Below are 27,895 nucleotides of genomic sequence, written 5' to 3'. Positions count from 1 at the left end.
TAGTTTTTGTGGCGAAGGGAGCCGTAACTAGGAGCGGCTCATTCCCGGGAAACCGGAACAAGGTACACTACAGTACCCAGAAATCATGAAGGGAGGCTGTCCTAGGTTGGGGGATCAGCATTACTCGGAAGTCCCGGGCATTCGGCCGCGCTTTGAGGAAAGGAGAGATCCAAAGTTGGCGGGGCCGACGCTCCGCGACCGGCGGGCCGCGTGGCATGCTGGGAATTGTAGTTCGATGCAAGTTTAGGGTTCGGGCGTGGAGGCTCCAAAATCCAAGGTTTGACCTCAGCCTGCCCTTGCTAGTGCTTGGGCCACAGGTGAGCCGTTATTGGCTGCCGTTAAGGACCGTTATCACTCCTGGGTAAGTAAGAGGGCTTGAGGCCCGTGGGGCTGCCCATCGGCAGCCTGAATGCGTCGGGCCTTCGCTGAGAGGCTTTCCTTCAAAAAGCCCAGTTGACTACTGGCCGCCTTTCCTCATTCGGAACTCTGGGCGGCCCGTGGTGGTTGGTAATTCAAGGCCTCACGAGAGGGGGTGAATTGTGCTGTGCGGAGCACTGATTCTGAGCCAGGAGTCTTGACTGCTCGGTCAGGCCCTGACGCTCGGGGCCTCCGGTACCGGTCTCCACGAAGCTCTTCCGCATACTCTCCCTTTCATTCTCCACAGCAGCCCTCCACAGTTACTCATTATTGAGCATGTATATACCAGGCTCTGTGGTAAGGCTTTTCGTATTTTTCATTTAATCCTCTCAACAAGCCTGGAACGTGGGCGCTGTTTCCGTTTTTCACAGACGAAGAAATGTGGCCCAGATTGGTTGGTAAATTGCACAGTCACATAGTTAATAAATGGCAAAGTCAGTATACGAGTCTGGATCTGTCTGCTTTTAGGCCCTCTGAATTCTTTAGCGCTACGTAAGTCCCATTGTCTGTTACATATACCCATGGAAATCAGTTATTAGAAGGTAATTGCAACACTTAGTCTCTTTTTAGCCTCGACTGAATGCTTCAATCCCTTGGGTCTCACCCCAGTGAGTGAGTAATCCTACCTGAGTTGGTTTCTTGTGTGTTTGTTTGTTTGTTTGTTTGTTTTTAAGGAAGGCTCATGTAGGGATCAAACTGGCAGTCTTGGTGCTACCAGCACCCCGCTCTTAACCAAGTGAGCCAATGGGCCACCCCAAGCATATCTGAGTTTTGAGGAGAGAGCCCAAAGACAGGGTTCCCATTCCGGGAGATTTCCCATTCTGGTTGGGTTGTGGTGGGTGGTGAGGGAAGGACAAGTTCTTAACATCAGAGAGCAACTTGGCCAAAAAGGGAAATGATCTTTGCCTTTGGGAAGCTCGCAGTGCGGTAAGAAACAGTCCCCATCTGACTGAGTCAAACAAAACAAATAGAACAGAGCTAAATATAGTCGACTCTTCGTTTTTTGTATCAGTGGCAAGAGCAGCAGTAAATGTCCAAATCAGCAAATAATCCCCAATCATTTATCCTTGACTTTAGAAGGCAGTCAGAGACACCAGCTCAGGCTAAGAGCCATCACCTACACTCATGTCTCCAGGGCCAAGACTGCTGTCAACACAAGGTCTCATGTGCAGCTGCAGGTGAAACCTTTTGTAAGTGTTTCACCTGTTGTAGCTCATGTGACCTTGTGAAGTAGATAGGGAAGGGGACTTGAAGAAAATTGTGCTTGCAAAATAAATAAATAAACACCCAATGTGATATATAGATGATGTTTTATAGAATTGTACACTTGAAACCTATGTAATTTTACTAACCATTGTCACCCGAATAAATTGAATTAAAAAAAAAAAGTCGCAGTGATACCTAGTTGCAGAACCAGAACCCACATCTGGTATTCTAATTCCCAACCCGATATTTTCTTTTCTCACAGATATGCAGAGATTAAATGAAGGCTAATGAAACATGACAAGGAAGAAATTATAGGGAATGAAGGTGCTGGTTTCTATGGACCCTGCCATTCTTGGAATTCAAAGCTTAAGTATCTGCTTTGCTTTGTACAGCAAACTGAGCAGTTTTTGCTCAGTGGAGAGCCTTTTCTGGGAAGTAGGCAGGCTGTATGACTGTAGTAACCAAGCTCAGAATACAAGTACAAGCCCAAAGTTCTGGAATCCAGCACCTCAGAATCTCAGAGTTAGAGAGGACCTGAAAGGCTTTTATTCCCTCTCTATTAGGAGTTTTCAAGTTAGAATCCTCACTTAGATTTTGTAGGATCCATGATTTCTCTTTAATAAAATTGCAATTTTATGTTTTAAAAAGAAATTGAGTATATGTGACACATTTTTTAAATAAGCGCTTGTGATTTTAGTGCCTAAGTTTACTTTTGAGTTTACAGTCACATTGATGCAGAATGATCACCCAAAGCAGTGCAATATAGTTTCCTAAATTGGGTCTATGGATGCTTTCTTGGGGTTCCAAGAAGTTTGTTTGTTTTTTTTTAATTGGGGAACAGTGTGTTTCTCCAGGGCCCATCAGCTCCAAGTCGTTGTCCTTCAATCTAGTTGTGGAGGGCGCAGCTCACGGGCCCATGTGGGAATCGAACCAGCAACCCTGTTGTTCAGAGCTCGTGCTCTAACCAACTGAGCCATCCGCCCACCCAAGAGTTCTTGTATTTGCTCCTCCCCACTCCCCCATAAGAGACAGCCTTCCATTTTCCGACAGCTCTCATTGGTGGAAAGTTGGCCAAGTTCTGCCTTATGGGATCATGTAGAAACATAATCCTGTGTCCTTCTAGATGGTTGTTACATATTCTACAATTAATATATGGTTCCCTAAAATTCTTATTTTTTCCAAGGTAAACATTTGCAGCTTTCTGAGCGCCTCATCACACTAGAATAGTAGGATTCTCCCATCGAGCTCTGCTGGCTCTTCCTCCCCACCCATTCTGGCAGGAGCGTTATATGAAGGTAGTGGGGTACAGCAGGGCCCCGAGGGTGACCAAGAGATGTGCCTGTGAAGTTCTACAGGTTCTGGAATTTGCTCCTAGTGTACATAGTGCCATTATCCCTTCGCGGTTACGGGGGACAGTAGAATATAGTGGTTAAGAGAACATGCTTCAGAGTCTGACTCCCTGAGTTCTAAATCCTGGCTCTGCTTTTACCTAATGAGTGGCCTTAGGCAAGTCACTTCTCCTCTCTGAGCCTCAGTGTCCTCTCTGTAAAATGAGACAGTGTACACAGAACACTTAGTAAAGTATCTGGGACAGTTAATACCTAATAAATTTGTATTTCCCTTCCCAGGAAGTCAGCATTGCTACTGTGACAAAAACTTTCTCATGGTGTCTATACAAATCAAGGCCCTTGCTGTACTCCCAGCAGCATGTCAGAGATACCTTTTCTTCTAATGGGCCTGGGAAGGCATGAGCCAGGTTGTGGTTCATTTTTCAACACCCTGGAGCACTAGTGACATGTCAGGCTCTTTGACAGGAACTAGAAAAGCAGGGATAGAACCACACCGTCCCCGTCCTGGGTTCATTCCATGAGTCGGTGGGTGCATAGACTGACAGTTACATAACAATGCATGAGAGAGCGGTGGAACACAGGACGTAGCAGGAGCCTAGAGGAGGGACTCAACCTGAAGAAAGGCGTCCTGGAGGAAAAGACGGCTGAGCTGAGTTTTCATAGGGGAAGCAGACAAACGGGTGGACGTCCTAAGCTGAAGGTACGACAGTCCAGCTGCCTGAGTAGGGTGCTTTTGAAGTATTGCAATGAGGATGATGCGCCTTGGGCTTAGCGTGTGAGGAGCATTTTGGAAGTTGAGGCTGGAGAGGCAGGAGTCAGACCATGATGGGGTGTTTGGGGTTTATCCTGAAGACTCAGGAGCTACTGATTGTTAGCTGGGGAGAGAGAGGATCGCATTTTTGCTGGTGAAAGATCATACTCTAGGGAGCAGACTGACTGTCCTGGGGAAGACAGTTTTTCTCCTCTGAGTAAGAACAGGGCTGGTGGGCTCAGTCGTGAACTAAAGCATAGGGAGATGGTCTTTGGCAGCTTCCTGTCCCCTGGAGCTCACTTTCAGGAAGGGTACCCTTCCTTCCTATGACATCTCCTGACACATGAGCCTGCAGCACAGTGGGCCCAGCCTTCTGCTTGGTGAGGCGGGATTTAAGAGAGAGTGTGGTAGGCGTTCCCTGCCCAGAAGGTACTTACAGTGAAATTGGAAAAACCAGCCTCGCTTGAAAAAAAATAACAGGGCCTGACTGGCTATGATGAAATGAGCGAGATACAGTAGATAAGTTAACTGAAGTTGGGGGCAGGGCAGGGATGAAGCTTTTGGGGCAGCATTGTTAGAAAAGGCTTGGAGAAAGCAGACTTTGAACTTGGCTTGGAGGCAGGCAGCTTAAGACCTGAAACCCCCCATTATCGTTTCTGAGATCCCTACGGACACACTCCTGAACTTGAGCCACAGCTACAGTTTTACTTTTGTTTGTGCCATTATTTGGTTTGCAACCATTTTCCCCCGCATGACCCTATGTTCTATGAGGGCAGAGAACAGATTGGATTTTCCTCATCTCTGTATCTCTTGGGCCAGCACACAGTAGGCCCTCAATATTTTTTGGATTAATTAATGTATGAGTGAGTAAATGAGTGAATGATGAGAAAAAAGAGATAAGGCCGTCAGGGTGTGGAAACGATACAAAGGAACAGAGTGCAGGGACCCCTTAACGTTCACACGGTGCTTTATTGCTCACAAAATGTGCTAACACCCAATCTCGTTTGATCCCTACCATCAACGGTCTTATCAGACCCTGTTTTACAATGAGAAAACAGGAAGTTCAATGATTTGCCCAAAGTTTCACTGCTACTTTCAGACTTGAACCTGGTATTTTAACACAAAGTCTGGTGCAAGAACTAAATGACCATCCTCCTTTGCTTTTCTCAAGGGGGAACATACGGTGAGACACATCTGAAGGGATGGATGATCAGGGCCAGCTCACAGAAGGCCTAAAGTTTTAGGCCAAGGAGTTTGGACTTTATCTTCTAGTTGGGGACAACCTATGGGAAGTTATTTTTTGAAGCTGTTTAATAAATGATAAATATTAATGGTATTTGTAAAGTATGGTATAAATTTAATTGCGCATTAATATTTATTTAAAATAAACAAGGAAAGTAAGTTTAATTTTAAGAACCAAGAGTCAAAGACCCAGGAGTCAAAGGAGTCATCTCTACCAGACTCAGAGTGTTGTTCAGCACACACAAGTTGGAGCAGTGCTACAGTCCAGGCATCGTGCGAGATTTTAAGGACACAAAGGTGACTGAGATGCAGGTCATTGTCAGGAGGAAGTGAGACTGTGTAAGCAGCTAGAGCCAGCTCCAAGTTTCTCATTGCCATCCCAAATAATGGAGGATACGTGTTTGAGCTGAGAAAGCCCCTGTTGGCATCACCTCAACACCGCAAGGGTGAAACTTCAGTTCTGAGGAGGTGGTTGGGTGGAGGCCCTTACAGCAGCCCGTCAGCCTTCCCTCTGGGACCATCCCAGAGCAGAGATGCAACTGCCATTGGCAAATTGGACCACAAGGATGCCTACTTAGAAGACAAGGCCCCCAATAGTATACCAATAGCTCACAATACTGTGAGGTCGTATCTGGGAAAAGGATCCTCTGCAGGGGTTTCCTAACCATATGCCCCAGGAAGAGCCTGATAATTTGGGAAGAAGCGCAGGCATGTTCCTATCCCTATCACTGCCATGGCCAGCGATGGTTACTGATGGGAGTCTGGGTATGCCTCTGATGTGTCTGGAGTGGGGAAAAGATTGAGAACCACAAACCTAGGTTATCTGTAAGTTGATTCAGGAAGGAGACTGGGCCATCAGATCTGGCTCTACGGAATAGGTATTAGAATTGTTCTGCATGGCCCCAAGGATTAGAACTAGAAGAAATAGTATCTAAGGAAGAACTTTTTAATTGCCAGGACTGGACTTCAAAGACAACATGAAGCGTATCAAAAGACAGTGAGTTCCCTTACGCCAGACCTGGCCAAGTATAGACAGGAGACATGATGTGGAGGCAATTCAAACACTGAAAGGGTGTTTGGACCAAATGACACTTTTGGTCATGAGATGCAATGCTATTTACTGAGTGATGGCGGTCAGCGTTATTGATGTCAAGGAGAAAGTTTTCAGGGACTGGAGTGATCAGAGAAAGACATTGAATTACTTCATTCCTCAATGTATCGAATCCCGACTCTGCTGGGCACTGTTCTAGGCACTGGGGATACTAATGGTGAAGATACACAAAGTTCTTGTCTTGAAGGAAGCAGAGAGCGGAAGTACGGTTTAGGGAGAGAGAAAGGAGTCAGGGCAGGAGTTCATTAAGGACCACCTACTATATGTGAAGTGTCATTAGGTGCTTTTATATATAGCAGCCCCCCTTATCCATGGGGGATACTTTCCAAGAGCCCCAGTGGATGCCTGAAACCACGTTTAGTGCCAAACCCTGTATATACTATGTTTTTTCCTATACATACATACCTTTTCACTTAAAGGAAGCACTTCACAGCTTCTCTTTGGCATATCCGAATTGCCAGCATCACTCTCTTGTGTTTTGGGGTCATTGTCAAGTAAAATAAGGGTTACTTGAACAAAAGCACTGCGATACTGTGACAGTTGATCTGATAACTCAGACAGCTACGTAACTTACAGGTGGGTAGTGGGGGGTACGCCGCACAAAGGAACGATTCGCTACCTGTATGGGACGGAGCAGTACAGCGTGAGATTTCATCACGCTACTCAGAATGGGCATGGTGACTATCCACCTCAAGGATTGTGAATATTCAATGAGATAATTCCTACAGAATGCTCTTATGACCTGGCAGGTAAAGGGTGCTCAGTTAACTACCTTAGCTATCATTACCATTGCCAGCGGCTGCACAGCTCCATGATGGCCAGGCCTGAATTTGAGGCAAGGACTACCAGTTTTTTACCCCCAGTGTGGCAAGGCTCTGGCTCCTAGAGAGGAATTACTCTGCGGTCCCCACCCTTTCCACCGCTCTTGGGCTGCTCCTTGCCCCGCCCACCTTACCAAGTCCCACCCCTTCCGCTGACCGGACGTCCGGTCCGCGTGTGCGCGCTCCCGAAGCCCCGCCTGCCCGCCGGGAGCAACCCAGTAAGCGCTTCTGAGATTGGGCGGCGTAGCGGCCCAGGCCGGGTCAGCGTCCCAGGGTATGTACCGCGCCGCGCGGACGGGTGGGAGCAGCTGGGTCCCAGAGAGGGGCGTGGCAGGGGCGGATGGAGGCGACCAGAGGTTGCTTTGTTTTTTTCCAGCGTCCGAGCCACGCGGCCTAGAGAGTTGGGTCCACACCCGAGGTTCTGTGTCACGACGCTGGGCCAGGCTCTGGGCGCACCAATCGTGCTGCGTGGTGGGGTGTAGAGTCCGCGCCTTTTTTTTAAGCCTTGGTTACAGTTTATTGAGCACGTACTGTGTAGCAGCCACTGGATCAAACGCTTTTACTTCCATGGCTCATTGCTTTGACAGCAACCCTACTCAGAAAGGTGTTGGTTTCTCTGTTTTACAGCTGTAGAGAAAGGTTTTCAACTAGAAAGTGGCGGAAATTGTGGATTCAAACCCAGGTTCCGTCCAAAGCCACTACATTTTAGAACTTTGTGGTCAGATCTAAGTTTGATTTTTGAATCCAGCTTCTACTGTTTCCAGTTGTATGAATTTGGGTACCATTCCGACTCTAAATTTGCTCATCTGAAAAAAATGAGAATGATAACCCATCTCACTGGGTGAATGGAAAAGTGCTGGATACCTGCTGTTTTCCCGAATGATTATCTTCGCTTTTCAGATAGGCTCCCCTCCGCTTTTCTCTTCCCCAGGAGGCTGGACTGGTTGTAAAGTTTTAGTGAAGACTCCCCAGGCCTTGGGGTGTAAAGAGGGCTGCCTGACCGCCTGCTTCTCTTCCTTCCCCAGCTTCCCAAATGGAGGCGTTGGCACCTTTGGCGTTGAATTTGCTTATGAAGTTTTCAAAGATTGTTCTCTCTCTACTACCTATGGGAAAATTATCACTGGAATGAACTTCGACGTTAAGTTCTAATTCTAAAGTTGAAAAAATAGAAGGCTTTGAATATGGGGTTTGGGAGCTGATTTTACCTGAATAAATCAAACTGATTTGGTGGGGTGCAAACAGGCCTGTGGGAATGGTGAAATGCTAGAGAGAGAGAGCTGGCTGATGAATAGAAAGTGGACAGGCCAGTTGGGGTGTTTTTTTCTTAGCAGGGCCCTAAATTTCTACCAAATACTCTTCTATCTATCTTGAGCAGTCTGAATCTGTTCTGGATAATATGTTTAAAGGGTTCAGAGCCTCTTGGTGCCTGTGCCTTAAGGATAAAGGATTAGGGCTGATAGCTGAAGGCAGGGAAGCAGTGAGCTCAGCTCTTTTTTTGAAAACTACCCACTCACACATATTTAGGTAGATAAAATTTTTCTCTGAAAGTTTCAATAGTTGCAAAGGCTATGGTTTCTAGTAGTTAATTGTAAATGTTGACATTTTGAAAATAAAACTGTTACATCAGGTATTTAATTCTGCAATGGAATTTAAATACCATAGTGATTTGATTTCCCTCATTCTTTGAAAAAAATACACGAATCAGTTTTTAACAGTTGAAATTTTACATCGTTCATTTTTCCTTCTTCAACTCAAATTTCTACTTTATTGCCTCCTCAATAGAGTTTATACTTGAAAGCCTTTGGTTTGTCGCCCTACTACTCTGCAACAAAAATACACACAAAAAATTAAAACATCTTTGAAAATTGTCATAATAAAGAACATTTTCCTTTGTATTCAGTTTTTACAATAGTAAAATACACAATTGATCAAAACAACATAAATATATTACTAGTTTTGAGAATTGTTAAACATGGAAAGTTTTATTTGAAATGCTTCTCATAATTAGCGGAGTGGAACTTTTTGTTTTCAGTTAATGTATGCACCCGTATGTATTTGTTAGAATGAGCAGAACTTTTTTTCCCATGGCTGTAAGCATTGAAAAAGTTGGTTCGTGTAAATAAATGCAGGTATTGAAGGCATTTTGTTGTGTCAGTATTACTGAATTCTTTGAACACCTTCTGGGTGATAGGCCAAAAAATCACAGTGATCTATCATTGAAATCTATCATTGATGACCTGTCAGCTGACACTTCTTTAGGACCTTCTTTAACTTTATTGAAAGCAAAGGCTTGGAAACCACCTGACTCAGCAGGATTTGTTACATAGTCACTATAGGCAGTCACATGCTGAGCATGAATAATATTTTGAATTGCCCCTTTGTGGGGCCTTGTGGGGGTATTTTGCACTGTGGGACAATGCACCCTAGTAGGATTTGGCATGAGTGGGTAATTAGGCCTTTTTTTGAAACTTAGGAAATGGATGAGTGTGATGGGGGACTTGGGAAAGGAGAGCCTGCAGGCAAGTTCCATGGCTGATCTGTTCCCTAAGGAGAAGCTAGAGAACTGAATTGAAATGTACTCCTCTTAAAGTGTGACTTTGTGCCCCTTAGAAAATCTTTACGCATCCCCCAGAGCTTCTCATTCTCCAGTGTTGAAGACCACCTGGAACTACTGTGGGCAAACACCTAACTTTTAACTTCCATTTTCTCACCTTTAGAATGGGAATAAATCAAAGAACCTACTTCATTGAGTTGTGCTGATCAGGTGGGATCAAGGATGTCCCTGACAAATGGAGAGGATTCGAACGATGGGTGACTCCTCTTAAACTCTAGTTCCCACTTGCTGGGAAATTCACCTTCCTACAAACTCTGGCTCAGTTTCCTCTTCTGTGAGCTCAAGATATTGTCAGTCCAGGAAACTGGGGGGTGGAAAGTGATGTGAAAAAGGTTTTGTGATTCTCGTAGTAGATTTTCTAGAACAGATGTTCTTATTTTAAATAGTTAATGTTGAGTTTCTGCTTACCCATGAGCTGGACATTTTGCTGCATGCTTTATGTATTCATTCAACAAATATATCTTTGGAGGGCCTTCTTTTTTCAGGCCCTGTTTTAAGCACCTTGGATATAGCTATGCCCAGATTCTAGGGAGAGAGTCAGATTACAATTAACACAGATATTCAGTATGTTGGGTGGTGATAAATTGATTAAGTGCTGTGAAGAAAGAAAGTAGAACAAAAGGAGAATAGAGAGTGAATTGGGGGTGCTATTTTATATATTCAGCACAGTCTATGGTAGGGAGTAGTGGGGCAGAGAAGGCAGTGAGCCGTGCAGCCCTCTGGGGGAACAGCTTTCCATGTGGAGGGAACAGCATGTCCACAGGCCCAAGGTAGGAGTATGCTCAGCAGTCAGAGGGCAGGAAGGTTGTCAGTGTGTCAGGAGGGGTGCAGTCACGGGAGAGAGTGGCAGGAGATGCCCGTGTCTGTCATGAAGCCCTTGTAGGACTCTAAGAACTTGGCTTGTACTCTAAGTGAGATGAGAGCCATTGGGGGATTTTGAGCAGAGGGGTGACATGATCGGACTTGGGTTTGTAAAGGGTCGTACTAGCTTAGCTGCTCTATTACAGATAGACTGTTGGAGCAAAGGTGGCAGCAAGGAAATCACTGAGCGGCTACTGCAGTAACCCAGGAACTAGACGATGGCGGTAGATGGACCAGGGGGTATCGGGTCTGCTTGTGAAGGTGGGAAGCAGAGCTGGCAGGGGCACTGGTAGATTGGATGAAGGTTGTGAGAGAGGAGCCAGGAGGACACCCAGGGTTTTGGCCTGAGTTACTGAAAGGTTGGAGGTGCCCTTGAGGGAAATTGAGTAGACTACAGTAACTGACGTGTCACACTGAATTGGGGAAGATGAGGTGACCATGGCATACTTACCTCCTTTAATCCTGACAAGCCCTGTATGAGTGGTCATTATTAATCCCATTTTATATGCAAGAAAACAGAAGTCCACAATGCTGGCTTATTGCCCGAGGCCACACAGCCAGTTAAGGGACAGAGCTGAGATCTCAGCCAAGGCCCCTATGACTTCGAAGCCCCTGAGAGTTGGCATTGCCTGTGATCCTTTTTCTGCATAAACGCTAGCTAGCATAGTAGTCTGGTCCAAAAACCTCCCAGCACACCCGTAAAAGCTCCCTGGAGTGATGGTTTGTGCTTGGAGAGTACTCAAGAAGAGAGACCTGTTCCCTCCCTTCCCTTGGTGTTGGCAAGGGGAGAAGGGAGAGGAAGACTGACTACCAACACCTCCTCTTGTGGCTCCCTTCAGGTAATTGGCAGCCTGGAAGAGATGGCGACTTAATAGAATGAGCAGACAAGGGAACTTCGACTCAGGTTTAAACAGCGACCTCTCACCAATAATGAAAGATTAGGAGTGGGGAAACGATAGATAAAAATAGCACTTACTAGTTAACTGGAAAACAATATATTTTTGCAACCACTGCTTCCACAAGAAAATAATTGGGTCCCAAGACAGGGAATGACTCGTATTCATGAATGATTATATTGATCATTGGAGCAAAATGGATACATCCCCTTTGGAGAGCAATTCAAAGGAGTAGTGCCTGGCCGGTCAGCCGTGCCCAGTATGAAATCCTGAGAGGCTTCAAAAGGAGGAGGAATGCAAGCTGCCAGCTAATGAGGGGGCCAGGTCCTGCCCCAGTGTAAGCAGGTTTGGGGCTGTTTGGGAGATGCAAAGCAATAGCGTTTGCTTCTAACTTAAGTCCTGAGCTCTCCCAGGGGAGGAAAGAGTGTCCATTCATAAGGAACATATAATAATAAGGAACTATCAGTTCCTTATTCTGTTTAACCCTTTGGGTGTTTTGTTTGTTTCCATTTTTTTTCCAGGAGGGATTTACTAGCAGCAAGCAGCATGTTCTAATGGAAAAAGGAGCAGCTGGGAAGTTGTTCCAGGCTCCCCTTTGCCACTGATAGGAGAATGTGACCCCAAGTATTTCCCCTCCCCTTCCCTGATCATGGAATCATGCAGTCATTCATTCTATAAACAGTTATCAAACACTGTCTCATAAATAATAGGAACACTGATTGAGTGCTTAGTGTGTACCAGGCAGTATTCTAAGTACTTTACACGTACTCTTCCCAGCAACTGAGAGTAGGTGCCATTAGCTCCATTTTACAGATGAAGAAACTGAGTCAAAGAAAGGTTAAGAAACTTGACCAATATCATTCACTTGGTAAGCGACAGACAGACATTGGTCACTATTCTAGATGCTGGAGACAAAGGGGTGCAAACTGGACGTGGCTCTTGGCCTTATGGAGCTTATTTTATCAAACACATTGAAAATCTTCACAAAAAGTACAAAGCACAATGGGTACAAGGAAAGGAAAGGAAACAGAGGGTGAGAGATGTTGGGGGCCTGATTTGAGTTGTGGGGTGGAAGAAAGTCGCCGTGACTCGCTTCCTTGCTGCTTTCAGGTCCTCTCAGAGACCTCCGTGGTCCCTCAGTTAAAACAATGACCCCATTGCTTTTTTTTCCCTCAATTATAGTTGACATCAGTGTTACTGTATTAGTTTCAGGTATACAGCGTAGTGGCTAGACCTTTATGTAATTTATGAAGTGATCCCCCCGATAAGTCTAGTACCCACCTGGCACTGTCCCCCGCTGCCCTTGATCCCCTCCCCTACTTAGCACCACCACACACGTCATGAGCTTATTGGTTGCGTCCCTACCCACGCCTGCCTCCTGCAGTGGAGTATAAGCTTCGTGGGGGCAGGCACTCTTGTCTTGAACAGTGCTTGGTGCCTGACCGGTTGAAGGAATGAACGTGAAATAAATCCAGAGAAGTCAGCCCGATGCCGCGTGTGGTGGGCAGGGGGAATAGCATACAGGGAGGCTGGAAGGAAGGAAAGAGCCTGCGTGTTCAGGGGCAGAAGGCAGGTGTGTGGTGAGCACAGACATGGACGAGGAGTGACAGGAGGTGGAGGGGTCGACAATGGGCAGGTGACACAGGGCCTAGCTCCTGTGAGCGGCTAGGAGGACGGGGAAGAATGCAGTGGAGGTTTTAAGCAGAGAAGTGACATGATCAGATGTCCTTTAAGCCATGACCCTGGCTGCCTTGGGAGAAGCAAGGCAGGGACTAGAGGGTCAGGTCACAAGGCTATTGCAGGGGTCTGGGCACAAGGTGCCGGTGGCTTAGGGTAGCAGGGTGGGTCTGGTGGAGCCAGAACTTCACAGACAGCGTGCGGCAGTGGGGCTTTTTGTCTGGAGGCCTGTGCAGCAGCCCACTCGGCGTTCGCTAAGAAACACTGCAGGAGGAGAGTCTAAGACTATCCTTCCCTGAAAGGATTTTCTTTGTCTGCTCTGGGTTATAGGGGCCCAAGAGGTAAAAACGGAAAGGCAGTTTGGAGCGGCTCGGTGAGAGGGCCCACCGTTGATGGAGCACGGTAGAATCAGGTCCCAGGCAGCAGATGCCACCGCTCTGACTCTAATTCTGACCTTTGCTTTACAACCTGCTGCCTTTCCATGGACATGGAGAATGGGGGGGAAAGAGAGGATTGGATGTGGATCCCGGGATTGTTGTACCCCCTTGGCTGATGGATTCCAGGCCGGGGATTACTTTCTGGAATCCAGCTTCCATTCCTCTTGCACCGGGCATTAGCTTTCCTCTGTGAGTGTGGGACTTGTCGTCGTTCTGCCAAGCCAGCTCTGTGAACAGCTTTGCCACCAAAGGTCACGTCATTCTTTGGTTACCCCGGGAGCATTTGCTGACTGCTCTGGGAAGAGCGCTTTCAGAGGAAGAAAGCACCAGTGTGGCTCACAGCCTTCCCCGGGACCTGAGGCTGATGTTGGCACTGGAAGTCCAGTCCCCTCATTCACAGGTGTGGAGACCAAGGCTCAGCGAGAGGCAGGCGTCTAGGGCTCAGCGTACCCCAGACTTACCGCTCTGGCGGTGAGAAGGCTTTCTGCAGTCACACGGGCAGTTTTGTGGCAGAGCTCAGAGCTCCACCGCCAGCCCCCAACCTGCCATGTTAGCCGTGGTTCTGGTACCTGGTTGGCGACGTCGCACCCAAGATTCAGATTCAGTGGGCTGGGGTGGAGCCTGGGTTTCTGCACCTTTTCTAAAGTTTCATGGGGAATTCAGACCAGAGCCAGGCTTAGGTGTTGCTGGGAGGTTCCCGCTGCTTCTGTGTAAATGGCAGTGGAATGAGAGGAAACGAGCACATTCTGGAGAATGATGACTTTTGAGTCCGAGCAGGAAGAGGGTCATGAACACAGGTTATCAAATGTGGTCACTTTTCCCTGGGTGCCTGGGGAGGGGCTGCGGGATAGGTTTGAATGGGACTTAAAGGCAGCTTGGAACCGAAGCCTTTGTTTCCTTCTTCCTAAGTCTTGAGGGGACGGGGGGCTCTTGCTTGCTGCACTGGGCAGATTTGTGAGCAGATCTGTGAGTGGGTGCACACCACACACACACACACACACACACACACACACACACCCCACCCCATCCCACCCCCGGACCCAGGGTAATACCACGTGACTATGCTTGCTCACCTGTCAGTGAGTTTCATTTGTTACTGTCTGTCTCTCCAGTTTTCCTGAGGGGCAAGACCTGTGTTTTCTTTTGGTTGCCGGAGAGATCCTTGGCATCGTGCTACAAAGCCCAGAGGAGCTCAGTCAGCAGTTAGTGAAAGAATGAGTTATGGAGGGACTTGCTGGATGGGAACAGCTGTTGTTTGTCCAGCCCCTTTAAGCCAGGGGCCCGGGGCCTCCCTGGACTGCGTTCCTCCATCCCTTTGGCCTTCCTGATGGAAGCCAAGCAGCTGGTGGTTGTTTCCGCAGATGGTCATACAAGGCACAGAGAAGGGAAGATATTCATTAGGCTACCTCGGGAGCCCGAGACAGAGCTGAGCCTGGAATTTACATCTGTGCCCTGGCTGTTGTCTGTAAGATTCCGCCCCTGTGCCACCAATGGAAAACACCAATATGATCATCAAGAAATCATTTTTCTTTGACTCTGAATTGATTTGCCTGCAGACAGATTCACCGTCCTTATTTTGTCCTAGTCTAACGGTAAATTCATTTTCATTCCCTGAGTACAGTAAGGCAGGGGTCTAGACTCAGAGTTGGGGGCCCTGAATTCCATCCACAGTCCACTAACGGCTGTGGCCCTGGCAAGTCCCTTCCTCTCTGGCCCTCCCACTCTGCCACTATAAGTGAAGAGTTGCTGTCGACCCCGAACCCTGTTACGCAGCAGAATTTCCTGGGCACCTCCATGCCCAGGATTCTGACTCAGTAGGTCTCAGGAGGGTGCTGTCCCTGTGGGTGGGCAGGGGTTGAGATCTCAGCCCCATGGCCTTTCAGTCAACTCGGGCAAAGTTGGGTGGCAGGTGACAGTGGCTTGCTTTTCACATTGAGAGGTCAGGGCCCTGTGGAGAACAGGCCCTTACCCTTTCTTTCGTCCATGGTCTGTTCTCAAGTCCTACTCCCATTGTTCCAGATTGGTCTTCAACAGAAGAGAAGCAGACTCAATGCTTTAGACACAACAGGACAGAGTTGGAATTAAAAATGGTTGGAATTAAAAATGCTGATGCTGGATTTTTTCATTTGAAACGTCAGCTGAGTGGACAAACTTCTTTTTTTTTTTTTTTTTTGACAACTGAACCCTGTCCTTAATTCCTCTTTTTGTAAGCTAGAGGGCACACGACCTGGGGATGAGTATAGTCTCAGAGAAATCGAGGAGAAATGGTTTAATAATTTAGTTAGGTCTCTCCATTCGGATGACGACACTGGTGGCTAGTTTTCTCTCTCCGCCCCTGGCTCCCCTGGGTGAGGATGAGCCTGGGCATATTGAAGCTTCTAGATTGGTCTCCCTGCCACCCATCCACCCAGCCTACATCTGAACAGTCACCTACCTGCCCTGTCATTTGATGTATCCTCAGGGGAGCCAACTCATTTCAGTATAAGCTCAAGCAAAGTGTAATTAGGACAGAAATCTGCTGTTTAACAACAACACAAAAGTCCTGTGATAGATTTCAAGGTCATGGAGACATGATTTGACGCTGAAGGATGGATGGAGAGACCTGCTCTTTGACTTAATTTCTTCCAGTCTGGGAACAAAGTTCAAGACCTGCTAACCCTGCTTCCTCCAGATAACGCGACATGACTTTTTAAAAAACCTATTGGGAGACAGTCTGAGGTTGCAGGAATGGGGACGTAACATCATGAAGGTCTTTTTATCTTTCTGTGCCCCCTGTGTCTGACTGTAACCCCTACCTTCCACTCCACATTACCCCCCTCGCTTCCTGTACTGGGCATTACCTACGTATCAGGCAGGGGACCAAGGGCTTTACATGTGTTTTCTCATTTAGCCTGCACAACAGCCTCATGAGGCAAGTTCTGTCATCCTGTTTATGGATGTGAAAACAGGTTCAGAGAGGTAAGTGCCTTGCCCAAGGTTGCACAGCATGTAAGTAAGGAACTGAATTTGAGGAAGTCCATGCTCCTAACCTCTACTGCACTGCTGCTCGGTCTGAGAGAGCCACAAACCACAACGCCAAGCTCTAAGTTAATCCCTCCCCACGCCTGTCATCCTTTCCTCACATTCCTTCTTGGCAAGACCCATCTTCTTTCAGCCTCAGACTTAGTGGCCATCAAGCCACTGCTTGCCGCTGAGACCCCGTCTGAGCCACTTCTTACTTGAGGAGGAGGGATTACTCTTCTTGGTGCAGACTAGCCACCGAGGCAGTCCTCATGCTCGTGCTAGTGGCCCAGACTAGAAGGTGGAGACCAGGGCCCAGTGGAGCTTCTGTGGGCGTCTGGAATGTGCCTGGGGTTCACCCAGAGGGACAGGTGTCCCCTTCCTCCTGGAAGTGTGCCTGCATTGGGGACTGCCGCCTCCACAAAGCACTTTCTGCTTAGCAACACCTGACCTTGTTCTGCCTGCTCAGCACTTTGCTAAATTTGGACTGTGTTAGTTTGCCTTATTTACGAGTGTTTTTGAAAGAATACTGGAGGTCTTTCCTGAAAGAGTTTTCTGAGAGCTCCCCAAGCTCAGGACTTGACTGCCCGGCCAGGCTGTGTCTCCCTTTCCTTCCCTTGCTCCCCTGTCCCAGCACTGATCAGGCCTGCTCTCATCCAACACGCAGATCCTTCTGGCATTCCCGCTGCGGCCCATCCCAGGCGGCTGAGCTTGCCCTACTCCGGTGATTGTTCGACTTCTGGGTCGGTAGTGTCCCTGGGAAGATGTTCTTGGTGGGCCTGACAGGGGGCATTGCCTCCGGCAAGAGCTCGGTGATCCAGGTGTTCCAGCAGCTGGGGTGTGCGGTGATTGACGTGGACGTCATCGCCCGCCATGGTGAGTGGGAGGGGCGGCCGCGGGACGGGCCAGGGCGGCTCCCCTGGGCGCCTCTCTTCCTCCAGCCCCCTCACCTGTTCATAAGGCCTTCCAAGGCCTCAGAGGAGGGGACGGCTTTCCTGTCAGCCCAGGCTGATGTCCCGCTCCCTGCACCATGTCTGTCCTTCCCGCTTTACCCCTCCTGCTCCTGAGAAGTCTCCCCTCCCCTTCACTGCACCCCATGACCAACAGGAGGGATTCTGTGCACTCTCCTGGCTCCATTAACTACTTTCCCTTCCCCTCGTTTCCTTTGTGCTTCCACTGAAAGAAGCACCCCTGGGTCTCCCCATCATTTTGCCTTGAGTCATGTGGGGTCCTCAGCTGGCCTGGAGGCTCCGGAGAGTAACCCCGCCTCCTCCTCGTGTCCCAGTGGTCCAGCCGGGATACCCCGCCCACCGGCGCATCGTGGAGGCCTTTGGCACTGAGGTCTTGCTGGAGAATGGCGACATCAATCGCAAGGTCCTGGGAGACCTGATCTTTAACCAGCCTGACCGGCGGCATCTGCTCAACACCATCACCCACCCTGAGATCCGCAAGGAAATGATGAAGGAAACCTTCAAGTACTTCCTCCGGGGTAAGGCCCCGGGCCTGGGAGACGGGTGGGCAAAGCCCTCTCCACCCAGGGCCAGGGCCCTTCTCTGCAGAACAGTTGGCCAGCGTAGGGGGGGCTGGATATCCCGGCTGCTGGCTGCTGAGTTCACACTGTTCATCCGGGACCCCTCCCCCATGCAGAGCCCTGTAGCAGCCCCAGAGGAAAGAAGCAAATGACCCTCAACTCTTAAGGAGGGTGACAATTTAATGAGGAGACACTTGAGGCTTTTGAGCCACGATCCCCAGGAAGTAAGTTGTTTTTTCTAGCAGGGATGGGAGTAATAGTAGGTGATGAACGATGGGCTCATAAGATGTGAGTTGAAGTTTCTAGCTGTGTGACTGTCAGGTGAGCCAACCGCTCCGGCCGTTTCCTCAGCTGCATAATGCAGATGATCATGTCAACCTTGCAAAGCTGTTAGGGAGACAGAGTCCCCAGTGACTGTCCGTATCACACCAGTAGAAACCACAGTCAGAAGCCCGTTGGTGCTGGTCTTAAGCCGCCTGGGAAAGTAAGCTTGCAGACAGGAAGTTAGGGCGGGTCCAGGATGACCTGGCAGGTGGCAGGTGGCCGAGGGTTCTAAGAGGATAATCCTTTGGGGCTAGGGCTCAGTGGAGAGAGTTAGGCTGGCATGTGCAGGACTGAAAGAAGGGGAGAGTGTGTGAAACGCAGCGCTCTGTGGTCAGTTGGCAAGAACCTTCTGTTGCAGCTGTCAGCACCCTTTCCCCGGCCACGTGCCACAGTGCAAGCCCTGTTCTTTAGGACAGTGTTGGGCAGGGGTGACCTAATAATCACTGTCCTGGATGGGGTCAGTCACCAGGAGAAGTGGGAGAGCAGAGAGCAGTGGCTTGGGAGTAGGCGACAGGCTCGCCTAGGGCCCCTGCAGCCTTCAGCACGTGTGGCCGCCAGCCTGGGCCTCCAAGCTGAAGGCCTGGCTGCTTACCTCCCCATTGTCAGTCATGATGCTGAGACTTCCCTTCCTGGAGATTTGGGGGAGCCTTGTAGGTTTTCTTCCAGCTTTTGCACTGTGATCATGGCCAAACCCCGTATTCTCTCAGGCGTCAAGTTCTCTTGCACAAAGAGGGGAACCTCGCCTACGCCCATCCCCCTTAATTCAGAAAGAAAGGGCTGACTTGACAGACATCCATGATGTTGAGCCCCCCTCCCCCTCCCATGGGCTCTGTCCAGAGGGGGAGCTGGCCCGGGCATCCTCCCTGCTGGACCAGTTTTGTTCTGCATCTCAGCACCCTGCCACAGGACTCCCAGGAGAGTCTCTGGACTCTTTCTGCCTTTGTCCTGCTTCTTGTGTCTCTGCCAGGACCCCACACTCCTCCTGCCCCACACCCAGGAGCGAAGCCTTCTGTCTGTCATTCCTGCCCTTTTGCATTTGCTCCCAGGCCAGTTGCAAGTACATCTGCAGGGCTTTGAGGTGACAATGGCTTTCCCCTTCTGAAAGTAAGCGTTGGATAATATCACTCGCTCCAAAGTTCTCCCGCGGTGTCATCCACCCAGTCTCCCTCTCCCCAACCACCACCACTTAAATAAAAGCCAGAAAGCTCTTTTCAGCTCGATAAGGTGAAAAATGGGGACGACAGCTGTGGCTTCCACAGTCCCAGTTTTTCCCTGATGACTATAACAAATACAACTGTCAGAGTTGGTATAATCGAACGTCAGATAAGATCACCAGCTGTTGGGAGGTCTCTGTGCAGGCAGACGGATGTCTTAATAGAGTCAGGATAGTTTGCAGAGCTTATCAAGCAGGAGGGATGCGACAGCTGAATAGCCCTTTGCCAGTGAACCAAAGAGTTGGCCATGAGCTCCCGAGAGGGGCCAAGGAGAAAGGACAGGGAGGGGAGAGGAAGGGATGAGAGTGGAGCAGGAAAGAGAGATAAGAGGCCCAGAGAGGATCTGGTCTTGGCTCCTGTTCTGGTTGGGAGGGGAGGGGAGCGGGGGAGCCAGCACTGCCAGGCTCCTTCCTCAGGGAACAGTAGTAATAATAACCATCACTTGTGGACCACGCACTTACTGAGGGGCTGGGTGGCGGGGTGCTGTGTGGTCTGCATGACTTCGCTCATTTAATTCTTCCTGCGAAGTAGGCAGCCTTCTCACTCATTTACACAGATGAGGTTTCTCAAGGGGCCCAAAGTCACATGGTGGGAAAGTGGGGGGCTACAAACCCAGGGGGGTCGTCAGAACCCATTGTCTTAACCTCTCATTAAACCGAAGGCTTTCTGGGCAGCAGGTCCCGGAGAATAGGAAACCCAGCCGTTTGGGTTGTCACCCCGTTACTGCATCACCTGGAGTGCCAGTTTCTCCGGGACACCCTTGGAATTGGTGTGATACGTGTCTGGTTCTATGGTTGGAAGTATTTGCAGTAGGACACCATCCAAGCCCGCAGGGGCACCTATCCTTTCCCCTCACTGCTCCTGGGCCCCTGCCAGCTTTATTACATCTACACAGGGGTCACTGGCTTAAAGAGAACTGGGAGTTTGGAGCCCCTGGTGTTTCTGGACAGGCAGCCTGGGGATGTGCCCACTCACGGCTGGGGAGGGTGCCGCCCGTGACTGGCCTGGGCTTGCCGTGGAAGAGCCAGCCGATGCCTTTCACCCCACTGGAGTTAGTTACTTAGTATCAGTCATTACACCCCAGCACCCCCAGACCTGTCCCTGTAGTCTCAGTCTAGTGGTCCGCTTCTGACCGTGCGAAGCAGCTTCTTTCCTGTTGGGGCTGCTGCTGCTGCCCCCGTAGGAGTCTTGCAGGGAAACTTCCCCAGTCTCCTACAGTTCTGGCTGTGTCATTTCCCTGCTCAGAAATAACTCTTTGGGTTCAAGGTCGAGGTGAACCCAACACTTCCGTGCCTGCCCTGACCACCTCATCAGTTTCGCCTTATACTGCTCAGGGCCTGCACGTCAGCCAGAGCAGTAGGACCTCACTGCTCCTTGTACTTTGCTCTTCCCCATTCTTGCAACCCTCACTTCCACCCACTCACTTTCAAGTATTAGAAGTTCCTACCTGCTTTGTAAGGCCAGTACAAATGCCATCCCTGCTACAAGGTCTTACCTGCTCATCCAGTCAAAAATGACTCTGCAGCATTCTGTTCCGAATGGCACTGGAACTGGCCAGCTTTCAGGTTATGCCTGTCCTTGGAAGGGCTTCCCCTCTGCTGGGGCCCTCTCACTAGTAGGAGCCAATGGCTTCAACTCTGTCGCCACACCTAACACATAGTCCTCAGTGCGTGCTGGTAAAATTGACCTTGTGGCTTTCCCGGCTTTCCCCCAGGATACCGCTATGTGATTCTGGATATTCCCCTGCTGTTCGAGACCAAGAAACTTCTCAAGTACATGAAGCACACAGTGGTGGTATACTGGTGAGTGTGTGGCCTGGCCTGGCCTGACCGAGGCTGGAAAGGAGGAGCACTGGAGTGAGGCATATACATGAGAAATGGCCCACACCACTGTGCCCTGTCCCCAAGCCCTGCCAGGAGGAGCAGGGGTTGGGGGTAGCAGTGCCCAGAGCCTATAGAAACCGACCTCTGTGCCTGACGCAGTGTGTCCCCAGGTAGTAGGTGTGGGAAGGGATGACCCCCAGGCGTCTCTAGTGCTTGGGAAGGGCTCCCCCTGCTGGCTGTTGGAGGCACTTCAGATGCGAGGCCCTGCCCTGGGCTACCATATTGTTACTCACTCAATCTGTTTTCCCTCCTCCAGCACTTCTCAACTTTCCAAACAGCTCCCACGTTTATTACTTCACTCAGTTTACCTTTCAACAGGAGGGAGGGCATTAGTTGATACTTCTGAGTTACAGAAGAAAAATCTCAAGGGGGTTAGGGGGTTTTACAGGATTTGTCCAGGGTCTCCCACTGGCAACACCTATGGACAGAAAGTTGCCGGGAGGGAACTGTCAGAGCCCAGCTAAGGAGGGAGCGTTGTTCTCAGAATCCCCCAGGATATGAAACAAACCAGAATTGAGGTTTGGCAAACAGAGGAGGATCAAACTGTCAGAGAAAATGAGTCATAGTCTCAGTGGGGTGAGAGAATAGATGAGTGTCTCGGCCCGCAGACACTTCCTAGATGCCGCCCACAAGTGCAGCAGATACAGAGGTGGGCACTTGGCTCTGCGGGTATTTTGAGCACAGGGTGGCTCTCAAGAGACTAATGTGTGGGAGGTTCCTGACACACTGGAGGTGGGGTCTGGAGTACTCGGTGCCCTCAGCATCACCCTGCCCTCCCCCCCGCCCCCCGGCTCCCCACCGTGGGCTGTCATGGAACAGCCAATCTGAATCCGCTGAGGCCGGTGTAGGGACTCAGGCATCTTCACAGCAACCATATGCGCCCGTGTCTCCCTGTGTAAACCTGCAACCCCTCTGGGTTCTCTGTTACCTGTTTGTGAAAGACTATCAACTGAGGCCAAGCAAACTCCATGAAGACTTGGAATTCTCTTTGCCTGGAGTCAATCCCATTGAAACTTTGTACCAAGGGATCCAAAAACCAAAAGGATCTTGAGTGTAGGTGAGAAAACAGAAAGGGGCCGGTTGCATCTGCAGTCCCCAGATGACTCCCCGCCTACCCTTGCCACCTTCCTCCTCCTGTGCATTCCTTTGAGGTTGGTCTCTTTGCTAAGAGTAGAGCTAGCTATGGCTCCTGGCAGGTAAGTGGGGCTTTGATTCTGCCTGTTCTCCAGGAGATTCTCCAGCCCCACTCACCAGCCAGAGGAACTTTGCCAGAGTCCTGAGTGCTGTTCATGCCCCACTTTCAGCACATACGGGTGTAGGACTCATGAGAGGTGCCAGAGGTATGAATGAGTGATTATTTGCTTTTCATAAGAAGGATCTGCCCTTTACAACAATAAGGCTCCCCTCGTGGATTCCTTAACTGTCACACTACCCCTGGCGTGTTTGTTGTGGGCATTTACCAAAACATGATAATTCACAGTTTTAAGGAATGTGTCAATTGAGGACTAAGTGTTTGGTAAAAACCCCAGTAACCTAAATAGCATCAATTCTTAAACTAATCACACAGGACTATTTCTGAACCCCAGGAAGGGCTGGCGGAGAGTTCTGCCTTCACATTCCAGGAGGTCTTGTGGTCTAGGCCACACCTTGAGAAGGAGGTGCTCTCAGGTGGCCCTAAGCCATCTCCATTCTCTCACCCTGATTTTCCCAACCCCAGACTTGCGCGATCCCATACTAAGGCTGGATATAGTCCTTGTTCTCAGCCATTGGCTCCATGACCTTGAGAGTACACTGCCCCCATAACAAAGGAAATCAGAAGTCCTACTTACTTTCCAGGGTTGTTACTAATACCATCCCTTCTGTAAGGTCTCCCCAGATCATCCTCCCAGAAACGATTTTCGGCAGCATTCTGTTCTGAATGGCATTGGAAGTGAACTGGCTAGCATTCGGGTTATGTCTGTCCTTGAAAGTTCTGTCTTCACATCCCAGGAGGCCCTCTGGTCTAGGCCACACCTACGAGAGGACTAAACTGGAGGATCAAATTGTCCCATCTGATGACTGGGAAATCTCGGGCCTAGTGGCAAAGCAGTGAGGCCCCTGAGGGCAGAAAGCCGCTGCTGCAGCCCTTCCCCGTGTTCCCATTGAGGGGCTTAGGTAGTCAAGGAGCTCGAGGGGTGTTAGAGGTGACCCCATTCCAGAGAAGAGCCGGGCAGTTCATGTGTAGCCACAGGCAGGCCAGGGAATTTCCCGAGGAAGGAGCCAGGTGGTCATATCAGAGTGGGCCAAAGAGGTCTCCTTTGAATTTCCTGTGGGAGACTAGGAGTCTTGGGCTTGATCTGCAGTGCTGGGCCTGCCCCAAGCGCTAGGGGGTCCATTCTCAAGTCCTTGCTCGTATGGAAGCACCTTGGGGCTTGCCCGTCCCTCTTCATCAGCGGCATCAAGCACAGTAACCACCATCTCAGCAGTCCTTTTGCCCTAAACGTGCAGAGGTGGGGGTGGGGCAGCAAGGGGAGGGGTCTTTGTGGTGACCCAGGAAGCTATTTTTGATGCAGCAGGCCTGGGCCCCCAGGGGAAGAGCAGGAAGCGTTTAGCTTGCAGGCACAGGCCTTACAGTAAAGGTCATCCATCCAGGGATCCGGGATGTAGCCGATTCCAGGCGATCAAATCCTCCCATGTTAGAGCTGGGACTTCTCAGCCTAGTGGCAAAGCAGAGACGCCCAATGGCAGCGAGCAGCTGATGCAGCCTTTCCCCTTTGTTGCTATCAAGGGGCTTAGATAGCCCATCCTGCTACCAGGGCCTTCCCAGAGTGGGCTGAGGTTGGGCCAGCCTCCCTCCCTGGCTGTGGCACTACATTCAAGGGAAGGGGCCGCCCAACCCTGTAACTTCCTGGTGGGAGGGAGGCTGGGGCCCACATGCCTGAGCAGCCCTTTGGCCCTGTCCTTAGCGACCGCGACACACAGCTGGCGCGGCTGATGCGGCGGAACAACCTGAACCGCGAGGACGCAGAGGCCCGGATCAATGCGCAGCTGCCCCTGAAGGACAAGGCCCGCATGGCCCGCCACGTGCTAGACAACTCGGGGGAGTGGAGCATCACCAAACGCCAGGTCATTCTCCTGCATGCGGAGCTGGAGCGCTCCCTGGAGTACCTGCCACTGAGGCTCGGGGTCCTCACAGGTCTGGCTGGCATTGCCAGCCTCCTCTACCTGCTCACCCGCTACCTCCTGCCTTCCCCCTAGTGGGCGCGCCAAGGCAGGAAGCCCCAGGCCGCTGCCGCCGCCTCGGAAGCTGAAGCTAGGTAATGAATGCCCCCTGTTTCCTCCCAGCCCCTCAACTCTCTCTCTCTCCCCCTCCCCCCTTCTCTTCACCTTCTCTTTCTCTCCCTCTCTCCCTTTCTCCTCTCTCTTTCTCTCTTTCTCTCCCTTCCTCCCTCCCTCTCTCTCTCTTTGCACCCCCCACAGTCTGGGCTGGAGCCCTGCACTGGGCTGACCATTTTTTGGGGTGCATCCTGTCTGAGGCAGAGAAACAGCCCTCTTTCAGATGCTCCCTCTCAGCTTCCCAGGGCCCTTCTCCCGGAACTACCTACAGAACAGTGTCGCTGATTGGCTGTGTGAGCAGCACCGGGACACTGTTCTAAGTTCCTTGTGGGGACGCGTGAGGAACATGCCTCTGTGTCCTCACCAGTGTTTAAAGCTGGGAGGTTCCCTAGACTTGGACCCTCTCCAAGCACATGCCCAGTATGGCCAAAACCTCCTTCGTGGACCATGACAAATAACTTCAGACCTAGGGCTACCACCTTCAAACAGGACTCGCCCCTAGTTGCTGCCCTGGGCCTGGATGCAGTGCGGATTCCCTGTAGGTAATGCAGTAGCCGGCAGAGGCCAGGCCTCTTCTGGGATGACCCGTGGTCGCACCTTAGCATTTTGCCAGCATTCCCCTCACCCTGCTCACCACTTCCCACCACTCTACCTCCCACCCCATGTCCTCCTAGCCCTGAACTCTTGGTAGTCCACGGGCACCAGGCTGTGTCTCGCCTCCGTGCCTTCACTGTGCTGTTCCCTGACCTGGAATACTTGTTTTGTTTTTTTTGTAACTGGCTGACTCCCAGCTCAGACACTGTTGGAAGCCCCAGGCTGGGTTAGGTGCTCTGGGCTACCACCACCCCTGTGTTTTACCTGAATCCGCAGTATAGTAATCAGCCCAAAGCTGGGTGATCTCTCCTACTAGACTGTAAGCCCTTTGAGGGCAGGGACTGTCTCGTTCATCTCTGTGTCCCCGGTGCAGAGCCTGCCTCACTGTTGGTGCTGAATAAAGTGTGTTGGTCTGAAACGCCCTCCTGCCATTGTTCCCCTAGCACCGTGGACCGGTTGAGGTTCCCAGACTCGGCTGATACCACGTTGGTTACACTTGGCCTCCTTCCACACGGAAGCCTGAGCCCCTCACTTCCCAGGGCCCCGGAAGGTACAGTAGTCCTCTGACTCCTCCCGGGGTCCCAGGAGGACTCCACCTAGGTCCAGGCATACCCTTGTGAGAGGTGGGTGGAGGAGCTGGGGCAGCGTCCCACCCCTCCATCTTCCTCCCCCAACCCAGTCAGACCAGTGTGGACACCAGCTTTCCCTTGCCAGAGCTGGCAGACCTGCTGATGTGCTGATCCTGTGGCCAGCAGCTTCTTAAGGCCAGAAATGAGTGTGACAAATGCGTATGCTGTGGTGGCCCCCTTCCCCAGAGCTGCTCATACCTCAGAGACCAGCTCGTTAACTCACTGCAAACCCCCAGGACCAAAGGCTAGGCCAGGAGGTGGGGAGCTGTGGAGTGGGGGCCAGGGCAGGATGACAAAGGCCGAAAGCAGCTGCTTCCCCACTTTGGTGGGACCTGGCAGGAGGGGCAAAAGGAGGAAAGGTATGGACCCCTCACAGTGCCCTGTCACCCCGTTGAGAAAATGGCTCTTCATGAATGCCTGTGATATGCTGGGCACTGTTAGATGTGTGACACCCTATAGGTGACATAACATTGATTCCGATTCCAGGCCCAGGGAGATGGAGCCAGGCTTCAGAACTCTGCCCACTGTACCCCTGAGCCTCCTCGCGGAGGAGCAGACCTGGGATTTCCACCTGGCCGTCTCCTACTTATGTGGCCTCCTGGCTCCAGTTTCTTCAGGTAGGTGTCACGATGCTTACATCAAAGGACCTAAGGAATGAAGGACAGTGAAAACCCTCTGCAGACTGTAAAGTTCCAAAGAATTATTTTCTTCCCTGATCCAGTATGCTGAGTTTGATGCAAGAAAGTCAGGATGGCCAGCCCGGAAGCGTGGAGAAAACAGAATCCAGCCTCCCTTCTCCCTGGTCCTGCTACAGCTCCCACTCCCTCTCTTCATGCCTCCCTCCTCCACGGCTCCCTTCCCCAGGCTTGGTGACCCGAGACGGCCTTAGAAGAAGGTCTACTTTCCTGGTGGTGGGGGGGGACACCATGGTTATGCCACGCGTGGGGCTCCGAAGCCCTGAGAACCGGGAGCCAGGCCACCTGGAGTCTCAGCCCCGCGCCCGAGCTAGCAGCCTCTCCTCTGGCCGGCAGGTGGCAGCACCCACCGGGTTGGGTCGAGCCTCCGCGGCGGGCGCTCGCGGAGCTGTTGCTAACTTTCTCCAATTGGCGTTCCCACCTCCCTCCAGGCCGCGGGCCTCAGATCCCCCGCCGGGCGACTGCGGTGGGAGCCCAGACCCCGGGGCAGCGGAGGCGCAGGCACACCGCTTGGCCCCGGGCGCTAATTAAAGAGCTGTGTTGCTCGCCCGCGTCCTTTTCGCTGGAATTGCGGGCCCCGCACACTCCTGGCTCCGCAGAATGGAGGGTTGTGTCCCCATCCCGCCCCCAGCGAGGGCTGTATGCCTGGGACACCGGGCTCCCACGCTCAAGCTATGCGCTGGGGCCCTATGCTCCATTCTCCTGCTTGGGGCTTTACCACCCCGGCGCAGAGCAATGAAGACACCAGTGAGGGCAGCAGATGCACCTGCGTCTTGGTGGGGAAGAAGGGGACAGGCAGACCCTAAAACCATCCTCATCCCCACGGTAATTCGTAGAGCTTTACAATTTCTAAACTGTAAATGTTCACGGGATTATCTCCTTGAAATCTTCCAACTCTGTGAAGGAGTGAAGGAGGTGGGCTAGAGTCTCAGGTTCAGAGATGAAGCCATGCGTGAGGTGCAAACACCAGCAGGCCAAGCTTCTAGATTCCCAGGACAGTGCTCCTCCCACTACCTGCACTGCCGCCGTTCATCACACCTTGGCTCCGTATCTAGGAGTTACTGTCTGTCTCCTGGGGTAGGAAGGGGTGAAGGGAGGGCCAAGGGAAGGTTGGGGACACTCCATGATGATCCGCTATGGCTAGATATTGCAGGAAGGGGGTAGCCATGTCCGCTGAGAGCCCCTACTTCTTGCTAAGGCACTTTAAGTCGGGAGGAACCAGCCCTAGGAGCAGGAGAGGGAATGGGATGGGACGCCATGAGGGCACATGGGGGTCAGCAGGGGACAGCCCCGGAGATGGCAAGAGAGAAGGAGCAAAATGAAGGAGG

The 27,895-nt window shown here is 50.9% G+C and overlaps 2 protein-coding genes across 3 annotated transcripts; both read left to right on the top strand.

The window, feature by feature from the left end:
- Positions 1-88: 88 nt before the first annotated feature.
- Positions 89-24,609, top strand: DCAKD (dephospho-CoA kinase domain containing). 2 transcript variants are annotated; one of them, XM_033091076.1, is made up of 5 exons: positions 89-361; positions 17,050-17,258; positions 17,668-17,871; positions 21,166-21,253; positions 24,280-24,609. In XM_033091076.1, exons 2-5 carry the CDS (start codon positions 17,147-17,149, stop codon positions 24,569-24,571), a joined length of 696 nt encoding a protein of 231 aa, XP_032946967.1. In that variant the 5' UTR covers positions 89-361; positions 17,050-17,146; the 3' UTR covers positions 24,572-24,609. The 2 variants fall into 2 exon arrangements, with proteins under 2 accessions (XP_032946967.1, XP_032946966.1); XM_033091075.1 differs by lacking the exon at positions 89-361 and adding an exon at positions 7,025-7,171.
- A 1,757-nt stretch (positions 24,610-26,366) lies between these two features.
- LOC117013695 (uncharacterized) lies at positions 26,367-27,359 on the top strand. The gene is made up of 2 exons (XM_033091072.1): positions 26,367-26,489; positions 26,594-27,359. The coding sequence occupies exons 1-2, from the start codon at positions 26,461-26,463 to the stop codon at positions 27,096-27,098; spliced, it is 534 nt and encodes a 177-aa protein (XP_032946963.1). The 5' UTR covers positions 26,367-26,460; the 3' UTR covers positions 27,099-27,359.
- The last annotated feature ends 536 nt before the right edge of the window (positions 27,360-27,895 follow it).

This window comes from Rhinolophus ferrumequinum, chromosome 21 (genome assembly GCF_004115265.2).
Source record: "Rhinolophus ferrumequinum isolate MPI-CBG mRhiFer1 chromosome 21, mRhiFer1_v1.p, whole genome shotgun sequence".
Taxonomy (NCBI): Eukaryota; Metazoa; Chordata; class Mammalia; order Chiroptera; family Rhinolophidae; genus Rhinolophus; species Rhinolophus ferrumequinum.
The sequence above is the reverse complement of the archived record's forward strand: the minus strand, read 5'-3'. Positions and strand labels throughout refer to the sequence as shown.

Bases quoted from the DNA above. Each gene is read 5' to 3' on its own strand.
- LOC117013695 (XM_033091072.1), top strand. From the start codon at position 26,461: ATGTGGCCTCCTGGCTCCAGTTTCTTCAG. The intron at 26,490-26,593 runs GTAGGTGTCACG...TCCCTGATCCAG, and splicing joins CCTGGCTCCAGTTTCTTCAG to TATGCTGAGTTTGATGCAAG.
- DCAKD (XM_033091076.1), top strand. From the start codon at position 17,147: ATGTTCTTGGTGGGCCTGACAGGGGGCATTGCCTCCGGCAAGAGCTCG. The intron at 17,259-17,667 runs GTGAGTGGGAGG...CTCGTGTCCCAG, and splicing joins GGACGTCATCGCCCGCCATG to TGGTCCAGCCGGGATACCCC. The intron at 17,872-21,165 runs GTAAGGCCCCGG...GCTTTCCCCCAG, and splicing joins CTTCAAGTACTTCCTCCGGG to GATACCGCTATGTGATTCTG.